The sequence below is a fragment of the Anopheles merus genome, chromosome 3R, assembly GCF_017562075.2.
Source record: "Anopheles merus strain MAF chromosome 3R, AmerM5.1, whole genome shotgun sequence".
NCBI classification, from domain to species: Eukaryota; Metazoa; Arthropoda; class Insecta; order Diptera; family Culicidae; genus Anopheles; species Anopheles merus.
Genome location: NC_054084.1, coordinates 15,269,117 through 15,291,033, shown reverse-complemented (window position 1 = coordinate 15,291,033; position 21,917 = coordinate 15,269,117). Strand labels below are relative to the sequence as shown.

Sequence of the window (21,917 nt, the reverse complement as noted above, 5' to 3'; positions counted from 1 at the left end):
GACTCGTACACACAGACACAAAAGCGAGTGTCCTCTCAGCCGCGACTTCTTACGGATGAACTTGAACGTTTTCCCGCCGCTTGCACACGCATCGTTTCAAGTATGGCACAGGGAAAACGATCACCTTTCAAAAGTCGAAGAAGATATGCACAGTTGTTGGGGTGCTTACTTGCTCTTCCGCTTTCCTTCGTTCGTTCGCTCATTCGTTCGAGTTGTTTGAGCTTTGCACAAGCTGCTCACGTACCACGTGCCACACGTGTGTTTTCATACTCCATCAGGCAACACATAAACGCCGTGAACGAGCAAGATTGAAGCAGAACCGGGGCCCTGTTGATGTGGTTTATCACCTTCAGTTGGCCGGCGTCTGCTTCACTACTATCAGGTTCTGGCCAGCCGGATCCGTTTGTGGAGAAATTGTGGGCCGATAATTTTTATCCCAGCTGGGCCGGGCCCAAGCTCTCCTTGCTCACTGCTCGTGTTAAAGTCCTTCACTTTTCATTCCCTTTCTGACGAGCCCTTTGCTTGCACCCTTCGCTTGTGCGTACGGTTTGGGTCGTCGGTGCGTTACCTTTCTAGGACCCCTATTTTACACCCGCCTTGCGCCGCACCATCTGACGGCCCACAGAGCACAGAGTAGAACAGCAAGCACCGATACGCACCTTTGCTCGTATGTTTTACATTACCTTCCTGCCCACCCTGGAGTGTATAAATTGTGACGCGTGTCGTCTGGCGTTTGCCGCCGTCCCGCCGTCTGTCCTGCTCCAGGTGTGATCGGTCTTTGCACGGGATTTCTTGGTACAACTGCCTCACTTTTTTGTTGTTGTGCCAATTCCTTTGCTACGGTTCGTTTACGTTCGTTTGACGCGAGCCACGTGTGTCGGCGGGCTTGGCGTAAGTGAGGCCTGCCTCGCCTGAGTGAATCCGCATCATGGGGAAAAAGGGCAAAATAAAAGCAAAAGCTAGTAAAAAGCTCGTGACTTTTGGGGTGTGTGTGTGTGTGTGGGGTGGTGTGGAACGATAAATCAAAAGCATTCGTGAAAAGTGAAGAAAATGAATAGGAAATTTGCCACATTTCGCCAGGTAACACGATAGCGCGATTGATATGACCGCTGCGTGACACAGTGGAAGCGAATGAAACATTGCGCTCCATTATGCACGAGAGGCGATATTAATTCGAACCGGTTGACAAATGGAATCAAATCTCGAATGAATTCTGCACCGTTTTGGGAGGGAATGCGATTCCATTTTGTCCGCGATGAGACCTGTTTTGGTTGGGAAGTATTTTATTTTATTCATGTTGTATTATTGTCCTATATCATAAAACACAGAATGTAATCAATTAATGTTTATACTATTTTTGTATTATGAAACATTATGATATCTAATAAAATTAATAAATTCTGAAAATTTAATTTAATATCCTGTTTGGAAAATAAACATTTACACGATACACCTAGTAGAAACACCCTTATTTTTTACAGTTCCGCTAGTCTTCAATAGATGGCGCTCCTAAAAATCAATCCAATCTTCGAAACAAAGGGTTTTTAAAATTTTTGTTGCTTTTTTGCTTTGTTTCTCCAGTATTTTTGTTCACTTTGGCAATATTTGTTGCTTTGTTCATTTCAAACCTTTTGTTACGATAAATTTTACTATTTTTCACAAAGTTGTGTACCTATTTATATATTTTTGCCTGTTATTATGAATATGGTGGCTTTTTTCCTGATTTTTAAATTATTTAAAACATCTTTAAAAATTACTAATTTTATCTTTATGAGTCTTACCCAAGCAATTTTGCCTTATCTCGCCTTATATACTTTTTTTAAGACACAAAGGGAAGAAGAATAAAGTAATTTAGCATTTTATATTCAGAGTTTACAAATTTACAAAACTTGTGTAACAATTGCTTGTAAAAAATAGAATTTGGTATATTTGCTTACGTGTCACTTATGTGAAATCTAATTTATTTAACAATCTTATAGTATTAAACAAAACTATTTCTTAAATTTGCCCTTCATTTTATACTTTATATCATCAATTTCCTAACCCTGTTTTAGTAGTACTGTTTTGTTATAAATGTTCAATCAATTTTTCACTCTTTTTCTCATCTATTTGTATAACTATCTTACTCTCTCCTCTTATTCTGATATTACACTACTTGCCATTCAACAGCATTATTTATGCACAATTAGATTCAATGATTCAATCGATGCTGTGAAAAACATACACACACGTAAATAAAACAACCATAACATTGGATCACTTTCAAACCGATTGCCCCGTTGTAATAGTGACGCACAAAGCAACATAAGCACACGGTCATCCAGCGTCACACACAAATCAAATACATTAATGTGTTCCTCTTTTTATGCCTCGTTTTTTACCCATCTGCCCGAGGCCCGTAATGATGCGTGTCATCAATTATACGGAAGCGGTGACCATCAGAAATGAAGCCACCGATCACGCCGCACCATTCTCACCCGTTTCCGTTCCCGCTCCAGCTACCGCGTGCATGCGAAAAGATTGAGTGATTAAGTTTCGATTCGATTATGCAAAGATTTATGGTGACCTCGACCGGCAGCGTGAACGTGTATCGGCGATATCGGGCTCAATATCGCATCATCGGAACGGATCAGATCGCCACGACGTGATGTATGTTTGTATAAAAGGAGGTGGTTAAGCAAATTTAAATCCCACCAACCCAGTCCCAATTGCATGTTTGTATGGTGTGTGGGATCATTTCAACGACGAGGTGGCCTTACTGGTTGGGTTTTTTTTTGTATCATGGTTCCACCAACATTAGCAACAGCGTGCTAAAAGCTTCTCTTTCAATGGTGTCCCAAAAAACAATCACCCTCACGTCATAAACCACATTGCGGGATACATGTGTGGTCGGTTTTTTTATTTACTTCCACCACTAGCAAAGCGATGACAACGATGAACAGAAATATTAATAAAATCGGTACGCATCGGGAGGTCATCCAGTTTTAATTAACTTTATTAACATCTCCAGGGAATTGTTGTTCAAATTCGTTGTTCCGCATTTCCTTTGGCACAGGTGGATCAGCACAATATGTAGATACATTGTTTTTATTCTCATTTACCAGGTACCAATGGATGCCAGTCCACGTGCATTCTCAATCGTGTTTGTGCTTTCTTGATTCGATATGCAAATTTATTTTTAAAATTCCTTGTTATTACACGTTGCAGCGAACATGTGGTTTTTAAGACAGTACTTGAGTGGCCAAAGATTTTAATTCCAACTTACTATGAGTTGATAATTTTAAGAGTTCCGACGTATTTCAGTACGCGTATTTCTTTTCCATTTTTCAGAAATTAATATTTTTATAATTTATTTTGTAATTTACGTTTACAATAGCGGGCACGCTTTTAAAACCATATAAAGAGCATGTATTTCATCACGTAAATGTGTCATGTATGCCAAATTTTCGTATTTGATCACTTATTAGATGGAGCAATATTTTACAGAACAATCAGCTAAAAATGTTGTCTGATAGGCTTATCAGTATTGCTCAAATATCGACTTCAAACTATCAAACCTTGTCAAATCATTCACTTTTCAGTCGTATGTTGAATGTGAGCCAACAAGATGATTATAATTTCAATTTCAATGAAGTGAATCTTTGATAAAAGGAGAAATCATAAATCGTCTAGATTTATTTATACATTAGTGAAAACAATATGTTACCATTCATTTTCTTCTTGGTTGCATTATTTACAAATTCTACCTAATCTTGTTTTATGAGAAACTGATGTTTTTAAATTCCAGGCAGAATTTTTCCTTTATGCTAAATAAAAATCATTGTAAACAACTGCTAACAGTGGCCATATAAGAAAATAATTCAATTCGCTAAACAAATTTAAAAATATCCCGTTAAGCTTGGTTGAAATATTTCGTTCTAACGTTCAGTTTGAATTCGATTTCACGAAAATGCTTTTCATTTCGTTAATTTTTCAATGGGCGTACTCGGTGAACGTACTCTTGCTTGTACTTTGCAGACGAGACCGCATTTCTCTTGCTCTCTCTCTCTCTCTCTCTCTCTCTCTCTCTCTCTCTCTCTCTCGCTCTCTCTCTCTTTCTTTCTCTCTCTCGCTTCAGTCCGACGCTAATTGCACATTTCGCGCACATATGGGAGTTGTTTCCTCTTCTACTATGCCAGTTACTGGATGGTATGAGCATTACTTGATGGTAGGTTTTAAAATTGTACATTTAACCCAACAGTCACTAAATTCTAATTCTGTTTTCTGTTTAAAAATGTCTCTATTATCTTGCGAAAGGATATCAATCAACACAATAGACAGGACACTACCTGCAGCTCGCCTATTACCTACGTCACACGAAACGTAAACTCAAAAAGAGTACGCTTGATTTGAATGGGAGAGCGCAAACTTCCTGTCAAAAGATTATAGGGTTGTATGGCTGAAATCCAGTTTAAACCAAAGTTTACACCCCGTGTGATGTCCGTATATGACTTCACAAACGCTCAAGCACCGGAGGCTTAGGTTGAGAATATGTACAGGCTTGGGATGAGTTACAGAATTGGTACGTATTCCGGATCTCTAGGACCGATAGAGTTTCGGTATGTGATGTGGATTCGAGGTCAGTTTAAGGATCGGCATGGACAGGATCAGCTCCAAAACCAATACAGGTCCAGGATCAGCTTCAGGGTCCGTATGATTTCAAGACTAACATCAGGTCTAGTATGGGTTGGGAATCAGTTCCAGCACCTAGAGGAATGTGGTATCAGTTCCATGGTCAGTATGGGTGCAGGATCAGTCTCAGGACTGTTATGGGTTATAATTCATTTTCACTTCCGGTAACAAGAGGCGAATGAGGCCAATTGGCTCAAAGTCTGTATAAAAATAAAGAAAAAAAAACTTCCGGTAATGATTCAGAATCAGTATAGTGCAGGTGCACCTTCATTTGAAAAGGTACTCTGCGAACATGCTCCATCTTTACATTCAGGTGTGTCAAACACGTGAGCATGGGAGTAGGATTGTAACAAACATTTTTATCTGATGTGTATTTTATTGTGCATTACATCAGGAAGGCCACACATATTTATTTTTATTCAAATACTCTTCCAAACGGCAAAACTGTAATAAATTCTTTCATATTTGATAAAACAATGAACACACTCAAAAAACACTAGATACGAATATGAAACGTCGATATAAAGTCGGGCGCTCGCGTTATCACGTGTTCGAACTCCAGATAGGACAGCTTCCCGTCCCCATCCACGTCCGCCTCCTCGATAACCTTTTCCGCTATCTGCTGGTGCTCCTCCAGCGATAGCTCGTTGCGCGTGAGCGCAGTGATCACGTTCAGCAGATCCGACTGCCCTATAAACCCGTCACGATCGTAATCTGGTTTGGGAGCGAAACAATTATACGTTATAAACTTGCCGTCCCGCACGGTCGCCCCAAACTGTCCCACCGTCGTTACCGTAAATTTTGAACGCGTAGTACACCTTAATGTCACGCGGCGCCTGCTCACTAAACACGGACAGCAGGTCGAGAAAGTCCTCGAACGTCAGGTTACCGTCGCCGTCGCGCGAAAACGCTTCACACATGCGGCCCTTGAACGGGTTCTCCACCAGCTCGGGCAACCGTTCGATGCGTTCCCGCGGCACCTGTATGGTGGAGGCCTGTCCCTCGGTCATAATGACCGGTACCAGGTCCGGGCTGGCCTCGTGGAACCGCTGATGCACGCGCAGTATCTCCTTGCGCGTGAAGAACGTACAGTCCTGATAGTCCTCCAGCTGCTGGTCGGTGAAGGTGACCACTTTGTTACCCATCGTATGGCAGTGGTGCACACCGTCCGAAAGCGCAACAACGACTAAACGGACTCGATTCATTCCCGACACTCTTCGGGGGGGTTCGTTACAGCCATCGATTCACTCCACTCCTTTTGGGGCGGAATATGGAGGAAGCATGCGGAAACGGGTAAAGATTCTCCCTAATGACTTGTTGCTGGTGTCATCGTTCGCACACCAGGACTAACAATTTATCCTTGTACACAGACACAGACACACTCCCACAGCCTAACCCACCATATTCCGGGTGGTACTAGCACTAAAACCGTTGGGTGTGTCCCATTTCTTCTACCTCCCCCAAAGCAACGACTAGAAGAGGCGAAAGGAATTTATCGTCACGCAAAAGGATATCCTTCCCTCACAATGTCCGCCCGGATTCTTCTTCGTGTCAGTGTCTCTCGGGGGTGGTGGTGGCTGGAAGCTCCAAAAGGTTAAACGACCGAAAGGGCGCAGCAAGTAATCGATTGCTAGCCACATGGGTGGTTTCTTTGCCCCCCTTTTTTTGTGTGTAGGTCGCCGCCACATTCCACCACAATGCGCGCACATCGGAAGTCAGATAATTGCTTTGCCATCATTCCCGGTTGGTCATCGCGTTCTGGGTGTAACGATATTTCTTTGTTAAACTGAACATCAAACTAAAGGCACACCATTTTCGGACAGACGCTCGAGCGAAATGCGTCCTGGAAAAAGAATTTTAAATAATTAATAAAGATTTTCAGCAAATTTATTCTTATTTTTTCCATAACACATCCACCGTTTGGTGTAGTAGAGTAATGCAACGTGTGAAAAATAGCTCCTATATATATATAAAAACAGATAAGAAGAACAGTGTGTTCAGCACCGCATATCCTTCCCTTTCTACAGCACTAACCAGTACGTACTGAATACAGTGTGTGTGTTTGTTTGTGTATCGACAGATAAAAAGGTTGTCTTATAGTGGTGCGTCACACGTTGTTAAAAAAAAACTACACAGTCACAATCTTTCCTTAGAAGTCTTTCAAAAAGTCTCTACTTAAATATTTGGAGAACAATTTAGCTACACATCTCTTTCGTCGAAAACGGAGAAAACAAATGCCATTCTACTGCTACTGGTTCAAGAAAGAAAAAAAAAGAATCTACCATCCTACAAGGTTGTATAGTCTGGCTAACGCAAAACGCGAACAGTGATTCGAAAAATGGGTTTTAATACCTGTGATTTTAACCGTTTGTAGAAAAAATACGAAAAATAAGGAAAACCTAGCAATAAATACTGCATACATCAAGAGCATTCTTGATTGTGTGGTGTGGTTTTTTTGTTTGTTCACTTCCTCTGCCAGTAAAGAGCTCTGCACCATCATGAAATGGATTAATTTTTTTCTCAAACATGCTTTTTGATGATAGTTCTATAACCTAGTACAATCTTCTTTGTAAGAATAAAGTATACACATAAATTATTTGGTGTCATCCTTTCACCCCTTTTTGTGTGTCATTTCCCCCTGTTTATGTCTCCCGGCTAAAATGCTAAAATAAATAAATAAAGTGTAATAAATAGAGCACGCTCAGTAAACCTATATAATGTTGCACATGTATGTGATGATGCCCGCTGACATATGATGTTCGATTACATTTGCATGCTTTGACACGTGCGTAATTTAAAAGCAAAACATCATTTAAGTAAACTTATTAAAAGCAGATTAGTTTTCTTTGTTCAGTCGCCATTTCCTGTGCCTGTGTTCGTTCTTTGCTTTCAAATTGTCGGTCCACTGTCAGTAGCGCCTCTTGTTTTAGTGCACAAATTGCATTATTATTAGAATTTAATTACACACTTACATGCTAGCTTTTCAACCATCTTTTTTTTCCTGTACTTGGTTTTGTCTTTCATTGTTTTCTAATATTCCTTTCTGCTTCATTGGTGCATTTAGCTTTCTTTTGCCCTTTTATGTGATGATCACTTGCGTTTTTTGCGTATTAGTTAGCTTCTTTTAATATTTAAACATGCAATTATTTCCTTCAGACACACACACACAAACGCCCACACTGCTATAAACAGCAACTTCTTCAGGAAAGTGATTCCACACCTGGGTTATCTTAGTACGTAGGGTATTGGGCAAAAAAGTATTATTGCTTTTTGTCTTGAGGTTCACCATATTGTGTTCTTGTGTGCTTGTGCTGCTGTTAGTTTGGCTATCCGTTCCCTCTATAGGCATCATATTGTAAATCTTCTTAAAGTCACATACACACACACGCACAGATAATTCTGGAGGGACTTCATTAGGATAAGAGACACAATACATTACACACACATATATAAATAGACGATTAGATTGCTTCTCTAACGCCGCAATTTGCTGATGAAGTCTCGGTACGCTACCGCAGACGATGCTAGCTGTTCCACATACTTGGCGTAGTGTTTGTGCGATTTAGGATCGAGATCGGTGATCGTAACGTTGACGATAAACTTCATACCCTCGATCGAGACGATGTGATTCCGTGCTGCGTCAGTTAGGCTGAAAAGAATGAATACAATTCGTATTATTATAACGGGAAGATGTGGATTTGCAAACGCTAAACATAAATGAAGCTTAAAATGATAATGTTTTAGCTGTACATTTGGCAAGTATTTCCTATTTCTTCAAGTCAATCCGTTGTACAAACAATATTGAATTTCAAAACAAATTTAAAATAAATCAGGTTAAGGTTCAGTAGCGCAAAACGGAAATCAAACTTCCCATGAAACATAAAACCCCTGAGTCCGCTGAGCAAAAGGTCTCAAAATACCGTGCTACGAGCTTTAAACAATTCATACAGTGAGAAACCTAAGGAATCCTAATATATCCAGCGAATCCATACAACGCAAAGACCACACCAACAACGTACAGAGAGTTCAGGTCAGTCGAAAATAAAAAGTTGATCACCTTTATCCGGTGGCACAGCTATAAAGGATGAAGGTTCTCGCTCTCTTTGCAAAGAGTTTATGATACACACACACACGCACTCACAAAAGACAAGTGGCGATAGAATAGGACGAAGAAATTCTCAGGAATGTTCAGGCTCAACACATCCCTAAAAATCCCATATTCCAACACAAAGCCAAACACAACACGCAGCAAAGCGGCGGGATAATTTTTCAAATCCCTAAATTGTCTACCAGGACATTCAGACAGACCTGGGAGCAAAGGTTCCCAGTGCGCAGTGATGGACCAAAAAGGGAAAAGAGAAACTTTTTTAACCATCCGACCCGAACGGGATGGATTGCAACTCTGTGCTAATGTGGAGTCTCATTTTCTCCTTCACCCGCCTTGTGCCGTTTGGTGTATGGTACAAGTAATCTCATCCTTTTCTTTTGCTCATGCTTCGTTTGTCACAGGTAGCTATAGTCCTTCCAGACAGACCCACATGTGCAAACCTAGTCCTGGCAGCCGCAGCGCGCTTCCCATTCACCAAATTTCGACCGACAAAACGAAGTAAGAAGAAAAGCTCCTTTTTAAATGCCTCTACATCCTCTGCAGAGACGGACTCCCTTTGTTCGCGTGTTTCTGTTTGCGTACTCGTGTAAAGGCCTGTATTACCTGCTCTCCTCGGCACCGGACAGCCGCCGGAACGTGATCATTATCGAGCAGTCCAGGGCCGTCGCACCGAGCTGATACTGTTCCTCCTCGGACAGGTACTCGGCACAGAAGGAACCGTTCGGCCAGGTGGTGCGACTGCTGCCGCGCCCATCGTACAGTGCGTCCTCCTGGTAGGTGAGATACTTTTCGTACATTTCGTCTATATAGCTGTACGGATCGGATCGCGATTTGTTAAGCTTCGATGGATCGATCGTAGAAATGCTTGACTGCAAGAGAGAACCCAGGTAAAATAATGCGGAATTAGTAGGAGCAGTTGCTAAATATATTGGGCATTATATTAGGCATTTTTGGTATACCTTCACTAACAACTGCACGTCTAGGATCTGTCGAAGGGCGCAACTTTGGGGAAGAAACTGTTGATTGACGGGGTTGCAGGCGCGTTCGTGAAGCTGGTTTTTATCCTTCTATACAAATCAAATAAAATTAATAATATATCCACAAAGTTTAGCCTTCCAACGGAGTTTATCGTACCTTCTTCCGATCCTTCTTGATGCTCAACAGCTTCCGATCGCAATGCTCGTCGTTTGTGGTAAAATCTTTCAGCAAAATCTCTTTTATCAGATTCATGAAAATTGTGCTTCTCCTGCAGGGGAGGAAAAACAAAACAATAAAAACACAAACCTCGTGGAAATTGAATCCAATCAATTGTAATTAACTCAGTTGGAGTTAAACCAAACACCTACTCATCCTTTGTGCGACCGTCGCGCGGGAACATTTCACGCAGTATCCGATTGAACATTGACTTTTCCCGCTTGTCGTCGTACACGACCTTGCCATTTTTCAGTATTTTAAAGTTGTTCTGCGGCGCACCGATAAGGCCCTTTACGGCTTGCAGAACACGAACGGGTTTACTGTGGAACGTAAGGGAAATAGAGTCAAGTCAGTTACAGATATACAGCTAGCTGATGTCTTCGCAGTATATAAGCGTGTTTCATTGTAAATGTATTAACTATTCAAGTTCATTTTCCAGCAGAATTCCCTCTGATGTATGACCTGATGACGTCTTTTTGTCAGAGTTTACCACATGCTACGCTTCAACTTCTTCACTCGTGTTCTGGTGTTTACAGAAATGCGTCAATCTTAAGTTGAGCAAACATTCTTCAAACAAAGTTTAGTACTAATTGTCACCAGTGGATATGCCTTTAGAAATCTCACAAACGAGCATTATTTTGTATGCAGAACTTATCACGTCAAAAGACCAAAACCGAACGGACCAAGCTCCTAGACACGACCGGTGGACCGAAAATGGAAACCAACTGTGCAGCAACTTTCCTGCCAGTGCTCCTTGACCTTTATTGCATATCTCGCTGTTAAAGTTTCTCTTTTCACTCAGTACGATTGCCTATCAAAGGACACAAACAACACACAGACCTGAGGAGGCAGCACTGTAAACCCGTAGTAAACCTTGAACAGCAGGGGGGAGATAAGGGGACAGCTGTTTGGGGCAAACGGCGCAGAAAGTGGCGCAAAAACAATGCACGTGTTGTTGCATCGTAATGGAATGTGCATACATTTTACACAACTCGTCCTTTAGCAGAACCAGAGTTAAGCGGCGGTGGCGACGGGCCTTACCAAGAGGATCCTGCTTCGTAACGTCGTCGTTGGCAAAGTAATAAAATTTCTTAGTTTTACTTCCCAATAAAATTGTGCTGTGATTGCGTACCTCACGGTGGTGGGTTTGCCATAGAAACTGTGCTGTGAGCACAAAAACCAAACAAAATCAAACGAAAGCGACCTGACGAAACGAAACATTTGCATCGCTTCGTTCGCGATCTTCAACCCATGTCCCCCCCCCCCCCCCGCCTCAACAGAGCAATCTCATCACTCCAACACTTCCAACCACCCAAGACACTTTCTTTCCCTTCCATCCTTCCCCATCTTTTGTGACAAACAACCACGCACATAGCGTCGTGGTACGGTGCCTCCGCCGCGCGCGTGTTACTAAAAATATCCCCCAAAAAAGATCATTCAAAATCTTCGAACCTGATCTCCGGGTACGGTTCGCTGAACGGTGGCGTGATTTCCTAGCAAAATCGCTACTTTTCGCCCTTCGGCAGCGATGTGTGCGAACTACACTACAGAAGTGCAATTGCACCGGCCCTGCAGTTAAATGTTGGCCCACGTCGTAACGGTAAAATATTGGATGTTTTGCGCACTAGAGCAGCAGTAGCAGGCAGCCGGCGCGGCAGCAAAAAATGAAATTCGAAAGTGCATGGATCACACGCAAAATGCAGTAGAGTGCAGCTGCTGTGTACGCCGGACCGGTTTTGGGGGTCGGCGTGGTGCTTACGGACCGCGATTCCCCGATCGGGAGGAAATTAAATCCCTTGCCGCGTTAAAACTGTGCGCGCCCCACGACGAACTCGCGGCGTGTGTGACACACACACACATCGGATTGATATTCCGGGACTGTGACTGAAGGGATGGGATATTTTTGGGGGCCAACCCGCCAACGGCAAAGTAATAATTGAAGTTTTATTTATAACGCGATGCGCACGATGCGTGAGGTGCATCGCTGTCGTCGTCGTCATCGTTGTCTTTTTTGCGCCTCCCGATGCCACAGCCCAAAGGAGTTTGTGTGCCGGGGCCACAAGTCGGTCTCTGCGGTGTGCGCAAATGATGGTTGCATCGTATGGGAGAGAAATCGGCAGCCTTACATGTGTGTCCCGGGCCCCGTTGCACAAACAACCACAAGGGGGAGTGGGTAACTGATGCAAGAACGAACCACGAAACTCCGGAAGACACAGGATGCGGCGAACGACCCAACCGAGTCATAATTAATGCTTAAAGGTCAGTTGTTTTGCTGCAGGAGTTTCACCAGCAACATGCATGGTTGTGTAGTTTGTAGCCGATGTGTCAGAGATCTTCAATTACCGAAAGAGACACGTTTGAGGGCATGAAATTGACCGGATATCATAGGCGATCTTCTTATTGTGAGTGTGTAACTAATAGTGATGGGCAAAATGGGCCTGCAACCGGATTTGAATTTATCTGGATCCAGATGCTTTCCGATTCGAATCCGGATCATCTCCGGAGTAAGCGGTGTGAGGGTTGGGCTAGTTGATCTGGAAGAATGTTTAGCCTTTTTAAGTTCTTGGGTAAATTTGATTATCCTTAGTCAATTATTCATAACAATTAACGTATCACTACACATACTAATTTACATTCCTGCCTGGAGTATCTACACTATACAGTGTCACTATACACTGTATATTAGTGATGTGCTCTTTGAAGCGCACGCACCACTCCGATCCGACTCCGGCTATTGTTAGTCAGACTCCGGCAAAATCTGAACCACTAGCTCCGCCCGGTGTCGGGGTAATCCGGGGTAATCCGGAGTCGTCCGGAGTCGTCCGGAGTCGTCCGGAGTCGTCCGGAGTCGTCCGGAGTCGTCCGGAGTCGTCCGGAGTCGTCCGGAGTCGTCCGGAGTCGTCCGGAGTCGTCCGGAGTCGTCCGGAGTCGTCCGGAGTCGTCCAGAGTCGTTCTTTGTCGTCTGGAATAGCCCGAAATCGTTTGGAGCTCACGATTTATTAATGGCTTCCAGAAATTATTTGAATTCAATTCAACAATGTATTGAGCATTGCTCCAAATTGTTTAAATTATTTGATGGAAAAATGGTAGCATTAGCCCAAATAGTTATAGGAATTCTTAAAAATATGCGGAAACCAGTTAGTAAATCGTTGGACAAATTCGAACATTTTAAAACAGGAAATAATATCACGAATTTATCAAAACAATACAACCAAAAAATTATAGAAAACCCGTTATACGGTTTTGCCGGTACGCACAAAGATAATTGGTTTTTTGCTTATATGTGTAGCTATGTTAGCTAGGAGCTAGGGTTGCTTGCAAGTTTGCTTTTTAGTGTAAGTATTTTGATCTACGAATTAACTACGGTAGTTAACAGATTCGATAGGAGCCATTTGGATTCGATCGGAGTAGTCCGGATAAATCGGAGTCAAGGGGGTGTATATTTGTTCGGAACAGCCAGATTTGAAGCAATATTAGTTTGGAGTCAGATCCGGATTAATAATGTCGGAGTCGGAGTGGATCCACGAATCCAATCCGGAGCTCCCATCACTAGTAACTACCACAAATTTAACGATTACAACTTATACGGTTTAATCGATAGTAATCAATAAAATTAGTTTATGATTTAAAATTAATTTAAAGCTATCTCAACGATGCTGAAAGGGCTTCGTGTCCTCGGCAGTGCTAATATTGTTGCAAATTGCTTTTGTTCTGATGCAATTGTTTTGATTAGCTCTTTCAATGCTATCTTATCTATCTTGCCGTTTTATTTGCAAACAATTTAGCAGCCATGTCGCAGCTAATTGGGTTCAAAATTGTATAACATGCACTCCAAAGAATCGTCAATCAACGAGCCGAGAGGTGTTGGTGTGTGCGGGCCATAGTAAAGCCGATTATATTCTACGCAAACGTGTTTGTTTTGCCAAAAACAAAATGAAACACACCAAATGAAAAAGTGACAACTCGTTTCGGGGGTTTTTTACCTCTCTTTTTGTACTCTTGCGCTATCATGTTTATGGTTTGTGGTTCGGAAATTACACACTCATCAATATAAATAACACACACCATCCGCGGGTGGGTGGAAGAGGCGCAGGAGACACACTATGACTAATGCCACCTGCCGATACTGTGCCCGTATGACAGCTCGCCCCCCACTCTAAGAGCGTGCGTTTCTTCTGGTGGCACGTCACAAGGAAAATTTCCGAACCTGCGTCACCACCAACCAAACACGCGAGAAACCCAGTGGCCATTAAGCGGTGGTGGGATTTTGTTGTTCAAATTCCGGTGGCGAAAAAAGAAGCAAAAAAAGCAAAAAAGATCTAGATAAACCCCGCCGGCCCCGTACCGAAAACCGGATCATACCGATAATACTGCCGTTTGCCTTGAGCGCGCGCGGCGGCAGTTCGATTCGTAAAATATAATTCTTTGTTTCAGCAGCGCGCTCCCGGGGGGGGGGGGGGGGGGGTTGGTGAACGTTGTTCCTCTTGAAAGGATGGGGAAGTTCACATCGCAAATCCCGGTCCCTAACGGTCACCTTTGCCGGTGCTCTGACTGACACTGAGTGACACCCAAGAGAGCTCGCATTAATCGTGCGGGCACAGGGATTCGCGGCCGTCGATAACCTGTTGCTTGCCGTTCGAAGACTTGACGCGTGAACCTTTCTTGTGACACAAAATGGTTTGAAGAAAAGAAATAAAAAAAAAACATACACATACAAAACAAAAGCAAACCCTCTACTCGGTGCTGTGTGCGCTATCGATCGCTATTTTTGGTCACCGCGATTCTTCGCGTCTGTGCGAAATACAATCCGTATAGCGGCTCACACGGCGTACAGTGGTGGTTAAGTTCCGAGCAGCGTTTAACAGTTTCAAACAGTTGCAAAAATACACAGTAAAAGCAGAGCAGAGCGAGGGCAAACGGGGCCGAAAGCCTTGAGATCGTACGACCAACCTTGCCGCAGATGGAAGATTCGTGAAAGAAATGAGATGAAGAGGTAACACGGCCGGAGACAGGGCCCTACTTACCCGGAGTAGAGATCCAGAGGACAGTATTTACTAATCTTTGCTATCGATTTCTTTTGGAGCTGCAAATAGACAAAAAAAAAATCGGAATGAAACGAAATCCCCCGAGAGTGTTAAGGGGGTGAAGGTGAACCCATAAGGTTACAACCGGCTAGCTGCGATATTACCTTTAAATATTGATGCAAACAGTAACGGCACTTCCGAAGGTCCCCACCACCGTTGGACAGCGGCTCCGGGGGAAGGGGTATGTTATCACAGAATTCGTACGCCAGCCAGCCCTGCTTCGGTTTGATTTCGACGCAGTACGTCTGGTAGTGGGTGGTGGTTGGTGTGGAAGAGATTTTCGAGTCCTGTGCCGATCGATAGAATGGAAAAAATAAAGAAATATAGGGAAATGAGTTCCAATGTTGACTTAGAGTGCATAATGAGTTGACGTTGGTTGTGGGATATTTGAGTAATATGCATTCCTTAAAATTGTGTTTGCTCTGAAGGCTAATACACAGAGTGATTTACACAATCATATTCGTCTGCTGATGATGAGAACTTCCTTTCAACAAACAATCAACTTCAGCTGATACTTCCGAAAAATCAAAATCTAACTCTAATAATATACAATTGTGCTTGAGCACATAAAAGTTATTCCTAGAATCCAAATTAACACATGCGCACAAGTGGCTCAGCACTGACACATAGTGTCTGTCCTGACTGTTCCCAGGACACATTTGGAACGGCATCAGTACAACAAGAGGGCACGCTTACGCGTACACAGATGCAGAGGCTAAAGGTATACCATATAAACGAACCCCCAACCAATGAGATATTTATACATGTACGCTGTCTCTCGGTACCGAGAACGCCTCCAAAGGACACTTGGGTTTATCCTAGAATCCATACCATGGCAGCAATACCACCAGTAAACATAGGTGTAATTCTTGGTTTTCTGGGAAACTGAAGCTTTTCTTTTTGCCGTATGCTAACCACCCAACATTGAACGCACCTGACTGAGGTCCCGTACACGTGCAGGATACAGCCACTTGGGCAGGAAGGCTACGTCCGGATACAGGATACCGTCTAGCTCCCGTATTTCCTTACTGAGCCTCATCGCTGAAAAGGAACACAAAAAAGTTAATTAGATAATTTATATTTATCGTTGCGAATTTGCTACAAAACTTCTTACCGGGCCGAAAGCATCGCAACCGTTCGTTGAACGCCTGCAGATTGTACGTATTCAGATGGGCCAGCTTCGGTGCTGGTACGTAGCATGGGGAGAACTGGCTCGCAATGACCTGCGAGTACTTGACAAAGCGGCGCAGATCTACATTGGAGTCAGCTGTGATTTTAGAGAAAACGAAAACACAAACCTTATTCACTGTTTCTTTTCAAATGCACCCCCCAAAAACACGGAGGAGAACACGCTATTCATGGAAGTAACTCACCTTTACCCTCCCGACATTCCACGGTGGACTTGCGCATCCGCAGCACGTGCTTGTTGTCCGACAGAGAGAGCACAATGTTAGCGTTACCTTCCGCCCGATACATTAGCCGGTTCTCATCGATCCGTTCCATTATTTCCGGCAGATCGTACCGGATGGTTCTCGTTTCCCGCTCATCATCCGACGCACCGGACGCTCGGTGACCGAGATCTTCGTCCAGCTTTTCCTGCCGCCATACCGCCGGTCGTGTCCTTTGGTTTTCACTCTGCTGCTCGTGCTCATTCTCACCATCATCATCATCATCATCGTCGTCATCGTAATCATCCTCGTTTGGATGGTCAATCGGTTCGATTCTGCTGCAGCTCCGCAGATACTTATCGTCGGACCGCTTTAGCATACTGTCGTAACAGTAGCTACTGTGGCTAGCGTTTATTTTACCCATGGTTGATGTTAGAACAATCAACCAGACAGAGAGAGAGAGAGAGCACAATTGCCGCACACAGGCTTATCCGGAACACTGGTAAATTATCCTTCCTCCAACACTATTGCTTACGCGGGGTTTATTTTGTCTTTTTGGCCGCTTGTAGTATGCTCACTTCTAACAATACCTTGTGGGGTTTGTAGCTGTCGTTTCACACAACCTCCATCAGTTCAGAAAGTAATGATTGGGCGAGGACTGTTCGGTTCTGCCAGCCGTACCAATGGACGCACCGATGCAACTGACGAGATTCATGTTTTATTCACTCCACAATCGATGGATATGCACGACGAAACTTCCCTGTTTAGGTTGGCCGTGTTTAGCCACCAAACACCGAAAGGGCGGACTGGGCAACGCTGACTGGCCGCTATCTGTAATGGCAATGGAAAAAACGGAAACGTGTGGTAAATGTTTACGCGTATGAGTGACAGATAGGCGGGACGGTAATAACTCATGGCAAATAATATTCGGGCATCGATGACAAACGGTAGATAACGAACCCCTTTCCTTCTCCTTTAAACGCACACTAACACAGGATTCCGTCGTGACCCCTTCCCTCCGACGAGAGCCACAAACAAGGGGCGGATGTTCCACAGCTAACTCTGATGCTTGTATTATTACTCCTCCAGGCACTCACTTCATCAGCCAGCCCACCCTTGCAGGGGCGCCACTCAATGGAACGTGAACAACGTGAGTACGTAGTTTCACACCTTATTCATAATGCCGTTTCAATGAAGACTAGATGAGTCAATGAGTGTACAGTTGATTGGTACACACAAAACAAAACACATGGTCAGCCAGTAAAACAGACCGTGAGTGAAGTGTGATAAAAAGGCTAGGCATTCGAAGCTCCTTTAGAGCCCCACCAGAACCTGTCTCTGTGTACTGTACCGGAGCTTTGGGTACGGTTGTTGTTGAAGCTGACTCATTTATCTGACAATCCCACACAGTAACACAACCTAAAGAGTAGTGGTATTGATCAGAGGAGTGATTCGACGCATGTGTACGGTTTGTCTTATCGGCTGAGACGGTTATTCCAAGGGTAATAAAGATCGCCCCTTCTGGAGGGCGCAATTCTTTGTAGCTCCATAAAATTCGCGCAACGCCAACGACACGTACTCCCCTTTTGTGCTTAGTGAAGAAGATTACACGGTGGTGCAATTAAAACCTGGAATGGCACTCCAATCTTAGTTGATAGCAGTACGAAAGCTGTAAAGTAAAATATTTACAAGACGAACCTGTTTCATTTGCTGACTACCTATTTGCAGACGCTGACAAATATTATTGGGCTTTCCGGTACACTTGTGTTTGCTTTAACTTTTGATCGAAGAATGTGACCTCCTATCTACAGCCATGCATTGTGTGATGTGCTGTGTGTTCTACGGGTATTCTAGGTAACAACATACAAGGAAGCATTACATCACAGGTAATTTAAATTGCCGACAAACCATGACTATCAGCAATGGGCAGCTATGAGATCTGGGGAACGTTTAAGTTTCAATTTCCATCTCCTATATCTCCTATATGTTGATCCAAAACTCATCGGAAATTAAGCATAAATTATTAATTATTGGTGTGAAAACCGCGAAATTATTTATATTTGCAAGATTAATAAAGATTTTCTGAAAGAAAGTATCAGAGCAAACTGAAGATATTTTATGAAGACAGCAGAACCACCTATAGCAGGTACAATAAAAGGAGGACAAAATATTGAGGTTTCTCTTAAAGTTTAAAAATTCTTCGTTCTTGTTCTTTTGTAACAACAAGTTTTTGAGAGTTTTTAAGTATTACGTAGAGGAACAATCAATACATTAATTAGATACTATACATTGATACCTACAAAATCGCCCCATTTTTTAACTAACCGACTACAGTTGATTGATGCGTTCTAATTTTTGCGACGAAAAAGAATGTATGAATCTCAAACCGGTTCCTGCACGAATAACAAATAAATGCAAAACAAACATGCCTAGCGATCCGCTTGCAATACCTCCCGGATGTTTATAGTTTCTTTTATTACCATTTATCACGATAATCCACCAAAACAACACTTATCATGCCAATGTACATTGCACATTGTTTCCTGCAAACTCGTCCCAAAACAGAACCATTGTTTAGAGCTCAAACTAAGCGCATATCGCGACCAACATACAACACCACCCACTCTGTTGTTCAACATATGTTCCGATGGCTATCGAAAACTAGTGTCCAGCACGCAACACACACGCAACTCCCTACTGACTGGATGGTAGTAGTTGACAGTGCCGCCGTCCTTCGCGGCAGATAATTCTGTTCCGTTCAAACAACATGTGGTACTACCACCTCATCATACTGTGGCTTACCGTGCTGATCTACACTGCAAACGTACGGCGAGAGCTTTCTTCAGTAAGAACCTTTTCTTTAACAACTGTCCAATTCTGTTATTAATATACACACACAGAGCATTTGGGTGGTGGAGATCAACAAGTTGCATAAATCGTGTGAAAACCCTAGCAAACGAGCGCCCTTCCCGCTCGATATGTCCAAGGTGCAGATCTACCTGTCCGAGGAGGACAAGCTGGTGTTGAACGGTGAGGTGACGTTCACGCAGGACATCTTTCCACCGTGGGGGGTAGGTAGAAGGTTCTGCTTCTTCCAGCACAGAATAGAACGATATCGCAACTCATTTCACGTCACAACAGATTTCGATCTACACCCACAAATTGGACCACGGCGAATGGACCCCAACGGCGTACACCAAGAGCGCCTTCAATCTGTGTATGGAGATGCACGCGAGCCACGAAATTTGGTACATCATTACGAAGCAATTGAACAAAACTAACTGTCCTTACCGGAAGGGTGTAAGAACCATTACAAATGGCCGAGCTTTTTCAAATGGAACAATCATTGTGCTTTTTACCTATTTCAGTATGTAGAAAAGTTCGACATGGTTGACATCGGAAGTTTCGGTTTCGATGATGTGCTGCAGGACCTAGTTGGGGATTGGAGAATTTTTGTCGACTTTAGATTGGGTTCGGTACCGCACAAGCTGCAAATTTCCTGTATGATGTATGAAATTTCCATACTAGAACACTGACAAGTACACATGAATGTGAAGAATCTCACAAAAAAGGTGCTTAATTTATCAGTAAAAGTTGGCAGCAATGAGAGTGTTGCTTTGAAATTCCCAAAAGAAAGGCAAAATAAATATTCTAAATTTGTTTGAGAGGTTGTTAGTGGGTTAACGATGAAGACTCCGAGACAGGACCCATTTCTGAGAGCACAAACGAACCGTACCTTGATCATATCTTCCACACTAATGACGATAGAGTTGAAAAGAACGTTCCATCTTGCCCTGAACCACATTTAAGCCAAAGGAAAAGTAGAACATCTCATTTTCATCAAAGACGCACTTTAAACCAATGCCAAATCAAACCCAGCCATGGTCCCTCCATCGAAGCGTATTCTAATGACGCGGCTACCCCCTACTACTACTAGGTGCGAGAACGCATTGGAACCGATTCCATCTCTTCTCTCGCGCTACCTTCATCTGCGACCGCTTTTGTCTGTATCCAGGTCGGGTGGCACAATTAACGGTGTTTAACCACTAATCGTTCGTCTTGCATCCATCGCACCAGCAGCCAGTCCGATTGGACGCACAAAATGAGTGCGAAAAAACGACCACCACCACCACCACCACCACCACCGTCCAGCATAATGACTAGCCAGTAGCCTCCAAAAAATAGATCTACACCATACGGCACCACCAGACAACAGACAGCGAACCCGTTGGTTGTTGGAGGGTAATTTTTGCATTCAATATAACATATTTTGTGTTTCTCTTTTTTTCTTAAGTTGTTCTGCATGTGTTCAATATCGCGATGATCATCAGTGGTGGTGGTTAGCGTTGGTTAATTGTTGCGGCAAAAGCTGGCTGAATTTCGACCGCTTAATAATTGAATTACAATCCTCGTGCGGCCCTCAAACCGTTGATCGGTGGTTTTGCTACTGCCGAGCAATCGAGCATTGAGGATCGAGTACAACGGGTAAGCGGGTTACACCAACTACATAGTGTTGGAATACTGGAATACTTTGAACATATATAAAATTTAAAACATATTTCGTACATTAAACCATTCAAATCATTAAAGAACTGAAATATTTTAAAATCTAACTCAAACTACTTCTGAACTGCTCCAACTTCAATTGGTTGTAGACCTTCTAAAAAAAACAAAAGCAACGGTCGAACACAAGCAATCACCGCACAAAAGGGAGAGCATACTCGCGGTCTATTCACCCAAAACTTTTGTTCCACACACACACAGACATACACAGCGAGCTGAAGGTGCCGCTTCTAATTGCAAATTGAGATCAATAACGATCATTAAAGCTGTAGCTTGGTCCGCGGCAGTAGTAGTACCGGTGCAGCACCACACTCTACGCCGCGATCTCCAATGTTCCACACAAGTTAGAAACTCATAGCAAATCGAGGTGTTTTCCCCTTCTCATTCAAGTAGAGCAGCGTATGGCGCGAAAAAAAAACGCTTCCTATGCTTCGAGAGCTTTGAGTGCCGTTCTAGGATGAATTGAGAAGTAATGTAAAAAACGGCACAGTCGAGTGGGAAAATTTAGGAAAATTGCCCACTAACCTAACTGCTAAATGAAAATGGCCCTCAAAACCGCGCGGCACGGATCTGATGGGTGTTAGTGGGAAGGAAGTGGAAGCGAGGTGGCAGTAACGTTAGTCTAGCTACGGGTAGAATGGAATGGAAAACTGTTAATGCAATATGACTTTTAATTGGGGCAAAATTAGACACAGTTATATTGCATGGCAATTTGGATTACCTTGGGTTTGTTTCCTCGCGCCTACGGATGGGGCTGGCGAGAGCTATAGGTAAGTATTTGTGCTGTATTAAAGCTATACAAATTTGACTAGAACTAGAATATTGCTAGCACCCGACGTCTCTAAAATTTGATGAGATAGATAACATTAAGGCCTCGAAAGCCTCATAATACGTCTACGACGAGTAATG

General features: G+C 43.2%; 3 protein-coding genes across 8 annotated transcripts in view; 1 reads left to right on the top strand and 2 right to left on the bottom strand.

Annotated features, from left to right (window-relative positions):
* Positions 1 to 1,896: 1,896 nt before the first annotated feature.
* On the bottom strand, positions 1,897 to 7,958 carry LOC121595158 (calcium and integrin-binding family member 2). The gene is made up of 3 exons (XM_041918837.1): positions 7,644 to 7,958; positions 5,465 to 6,514; positions 1,897 to 5,385 (listed from the first exon to the last, which is right to left on the bottom strand). The coding sequence occupies exons 2-3, from the start codon at positions 5,874 to 5,876 to the stop codon at positions 5,168 to 5,170; spliced, it is 630 nt and encodes a 209-aa protein (XP_041774771.1). The 5' UTR covers positions 5,877 to 6,514; positions 7,644 to 7,958; the 3' UTR covers positions 1,897 to 5,167.
* A 110-nt stretch (positions 7,959 to 8,068) lies between these two features.
* Positions 8,069 to 21,917, bottom strand: part of LOC121595155 (inositol-pentakisphosphate 2-kinase) — a 110,626-nt gene continuing 96,777 nt past the window's right edge. For 4 of the 6 annotated variants that reach the window (XM_041918833.1, XM_041918832.1, XM_041918835.1 and 1 more), the window contains 10 exons: positions 16,431 to 17,276; positions 16,172 to 16,324; positions 15,992 to 16,098; positions 15,162 to 15,344; positions 14,998 to 15,056; positions 10,126 to 10,293; positions 9,914 to 10,025; positions 9,739 to 9,846; positions 9,383 to 9,648; positions 8,069 to 8,320 (listed from right to left, as the gene is read on the bottom strand). In XM_041918833.1, the coding sequence (XP_041774767.1) occupies positions 8,146 to 8,320; positions 9,383 to 9,648; positions 9,739 to 9,846; positions 9,914 to 10,025; positions 10,126 to 10,293; positions 14,998 to 15,056; positions 15,162 to 15,344; positions 15,992 to 16,098; positions 16,172 to 16,324; positions 16,431 to 16,869 (1,770 nt within the window). In that variant the 5' untranslated portion in view covers positions 16,870 to 17,276 and the 3' untranslated portion in view covers positions 8,069 to 8,145. Of the gene's footprint in view, positions 8,321 to 9,382; positions 9,649 to 9,738; positions 9,847 to 9,913; positions 10,026 to 10,125; positions 10,294 to 14,997; positions 15,057 to 15,161; positions 15,345 to 15,991; positions 16,099 to 16,171; positions 16,325 to 16,430; positions 17,277 to 17,356; positions 17,538 to 21,917 lie in introns of those variants that run through there. The other 2 variants (XM_041918830.1, XM_041918831.1) reach the window with 2 other exon arrangements.
* Positions 19,179 to 20,678, top strand: LOC121595160. Its single transcript, XM_041918839.1, has 4 exons — positions 19,179 to 19,269; positions 19,346 to 19,516; positions 19,587 to 19,745; positions 19,814 to 20,678. Exons 1-4 carry the CDS (start codon positions 19,213 to 19,215, stop codon positions 19,979 to 19,981), a joined length of 555 nt encoding a protein of 184 aa, XP_041774773.1. The 5' UTR covers positions 19,179 to 19,212; the 3' UTR covers positions 19,982 to 20,678.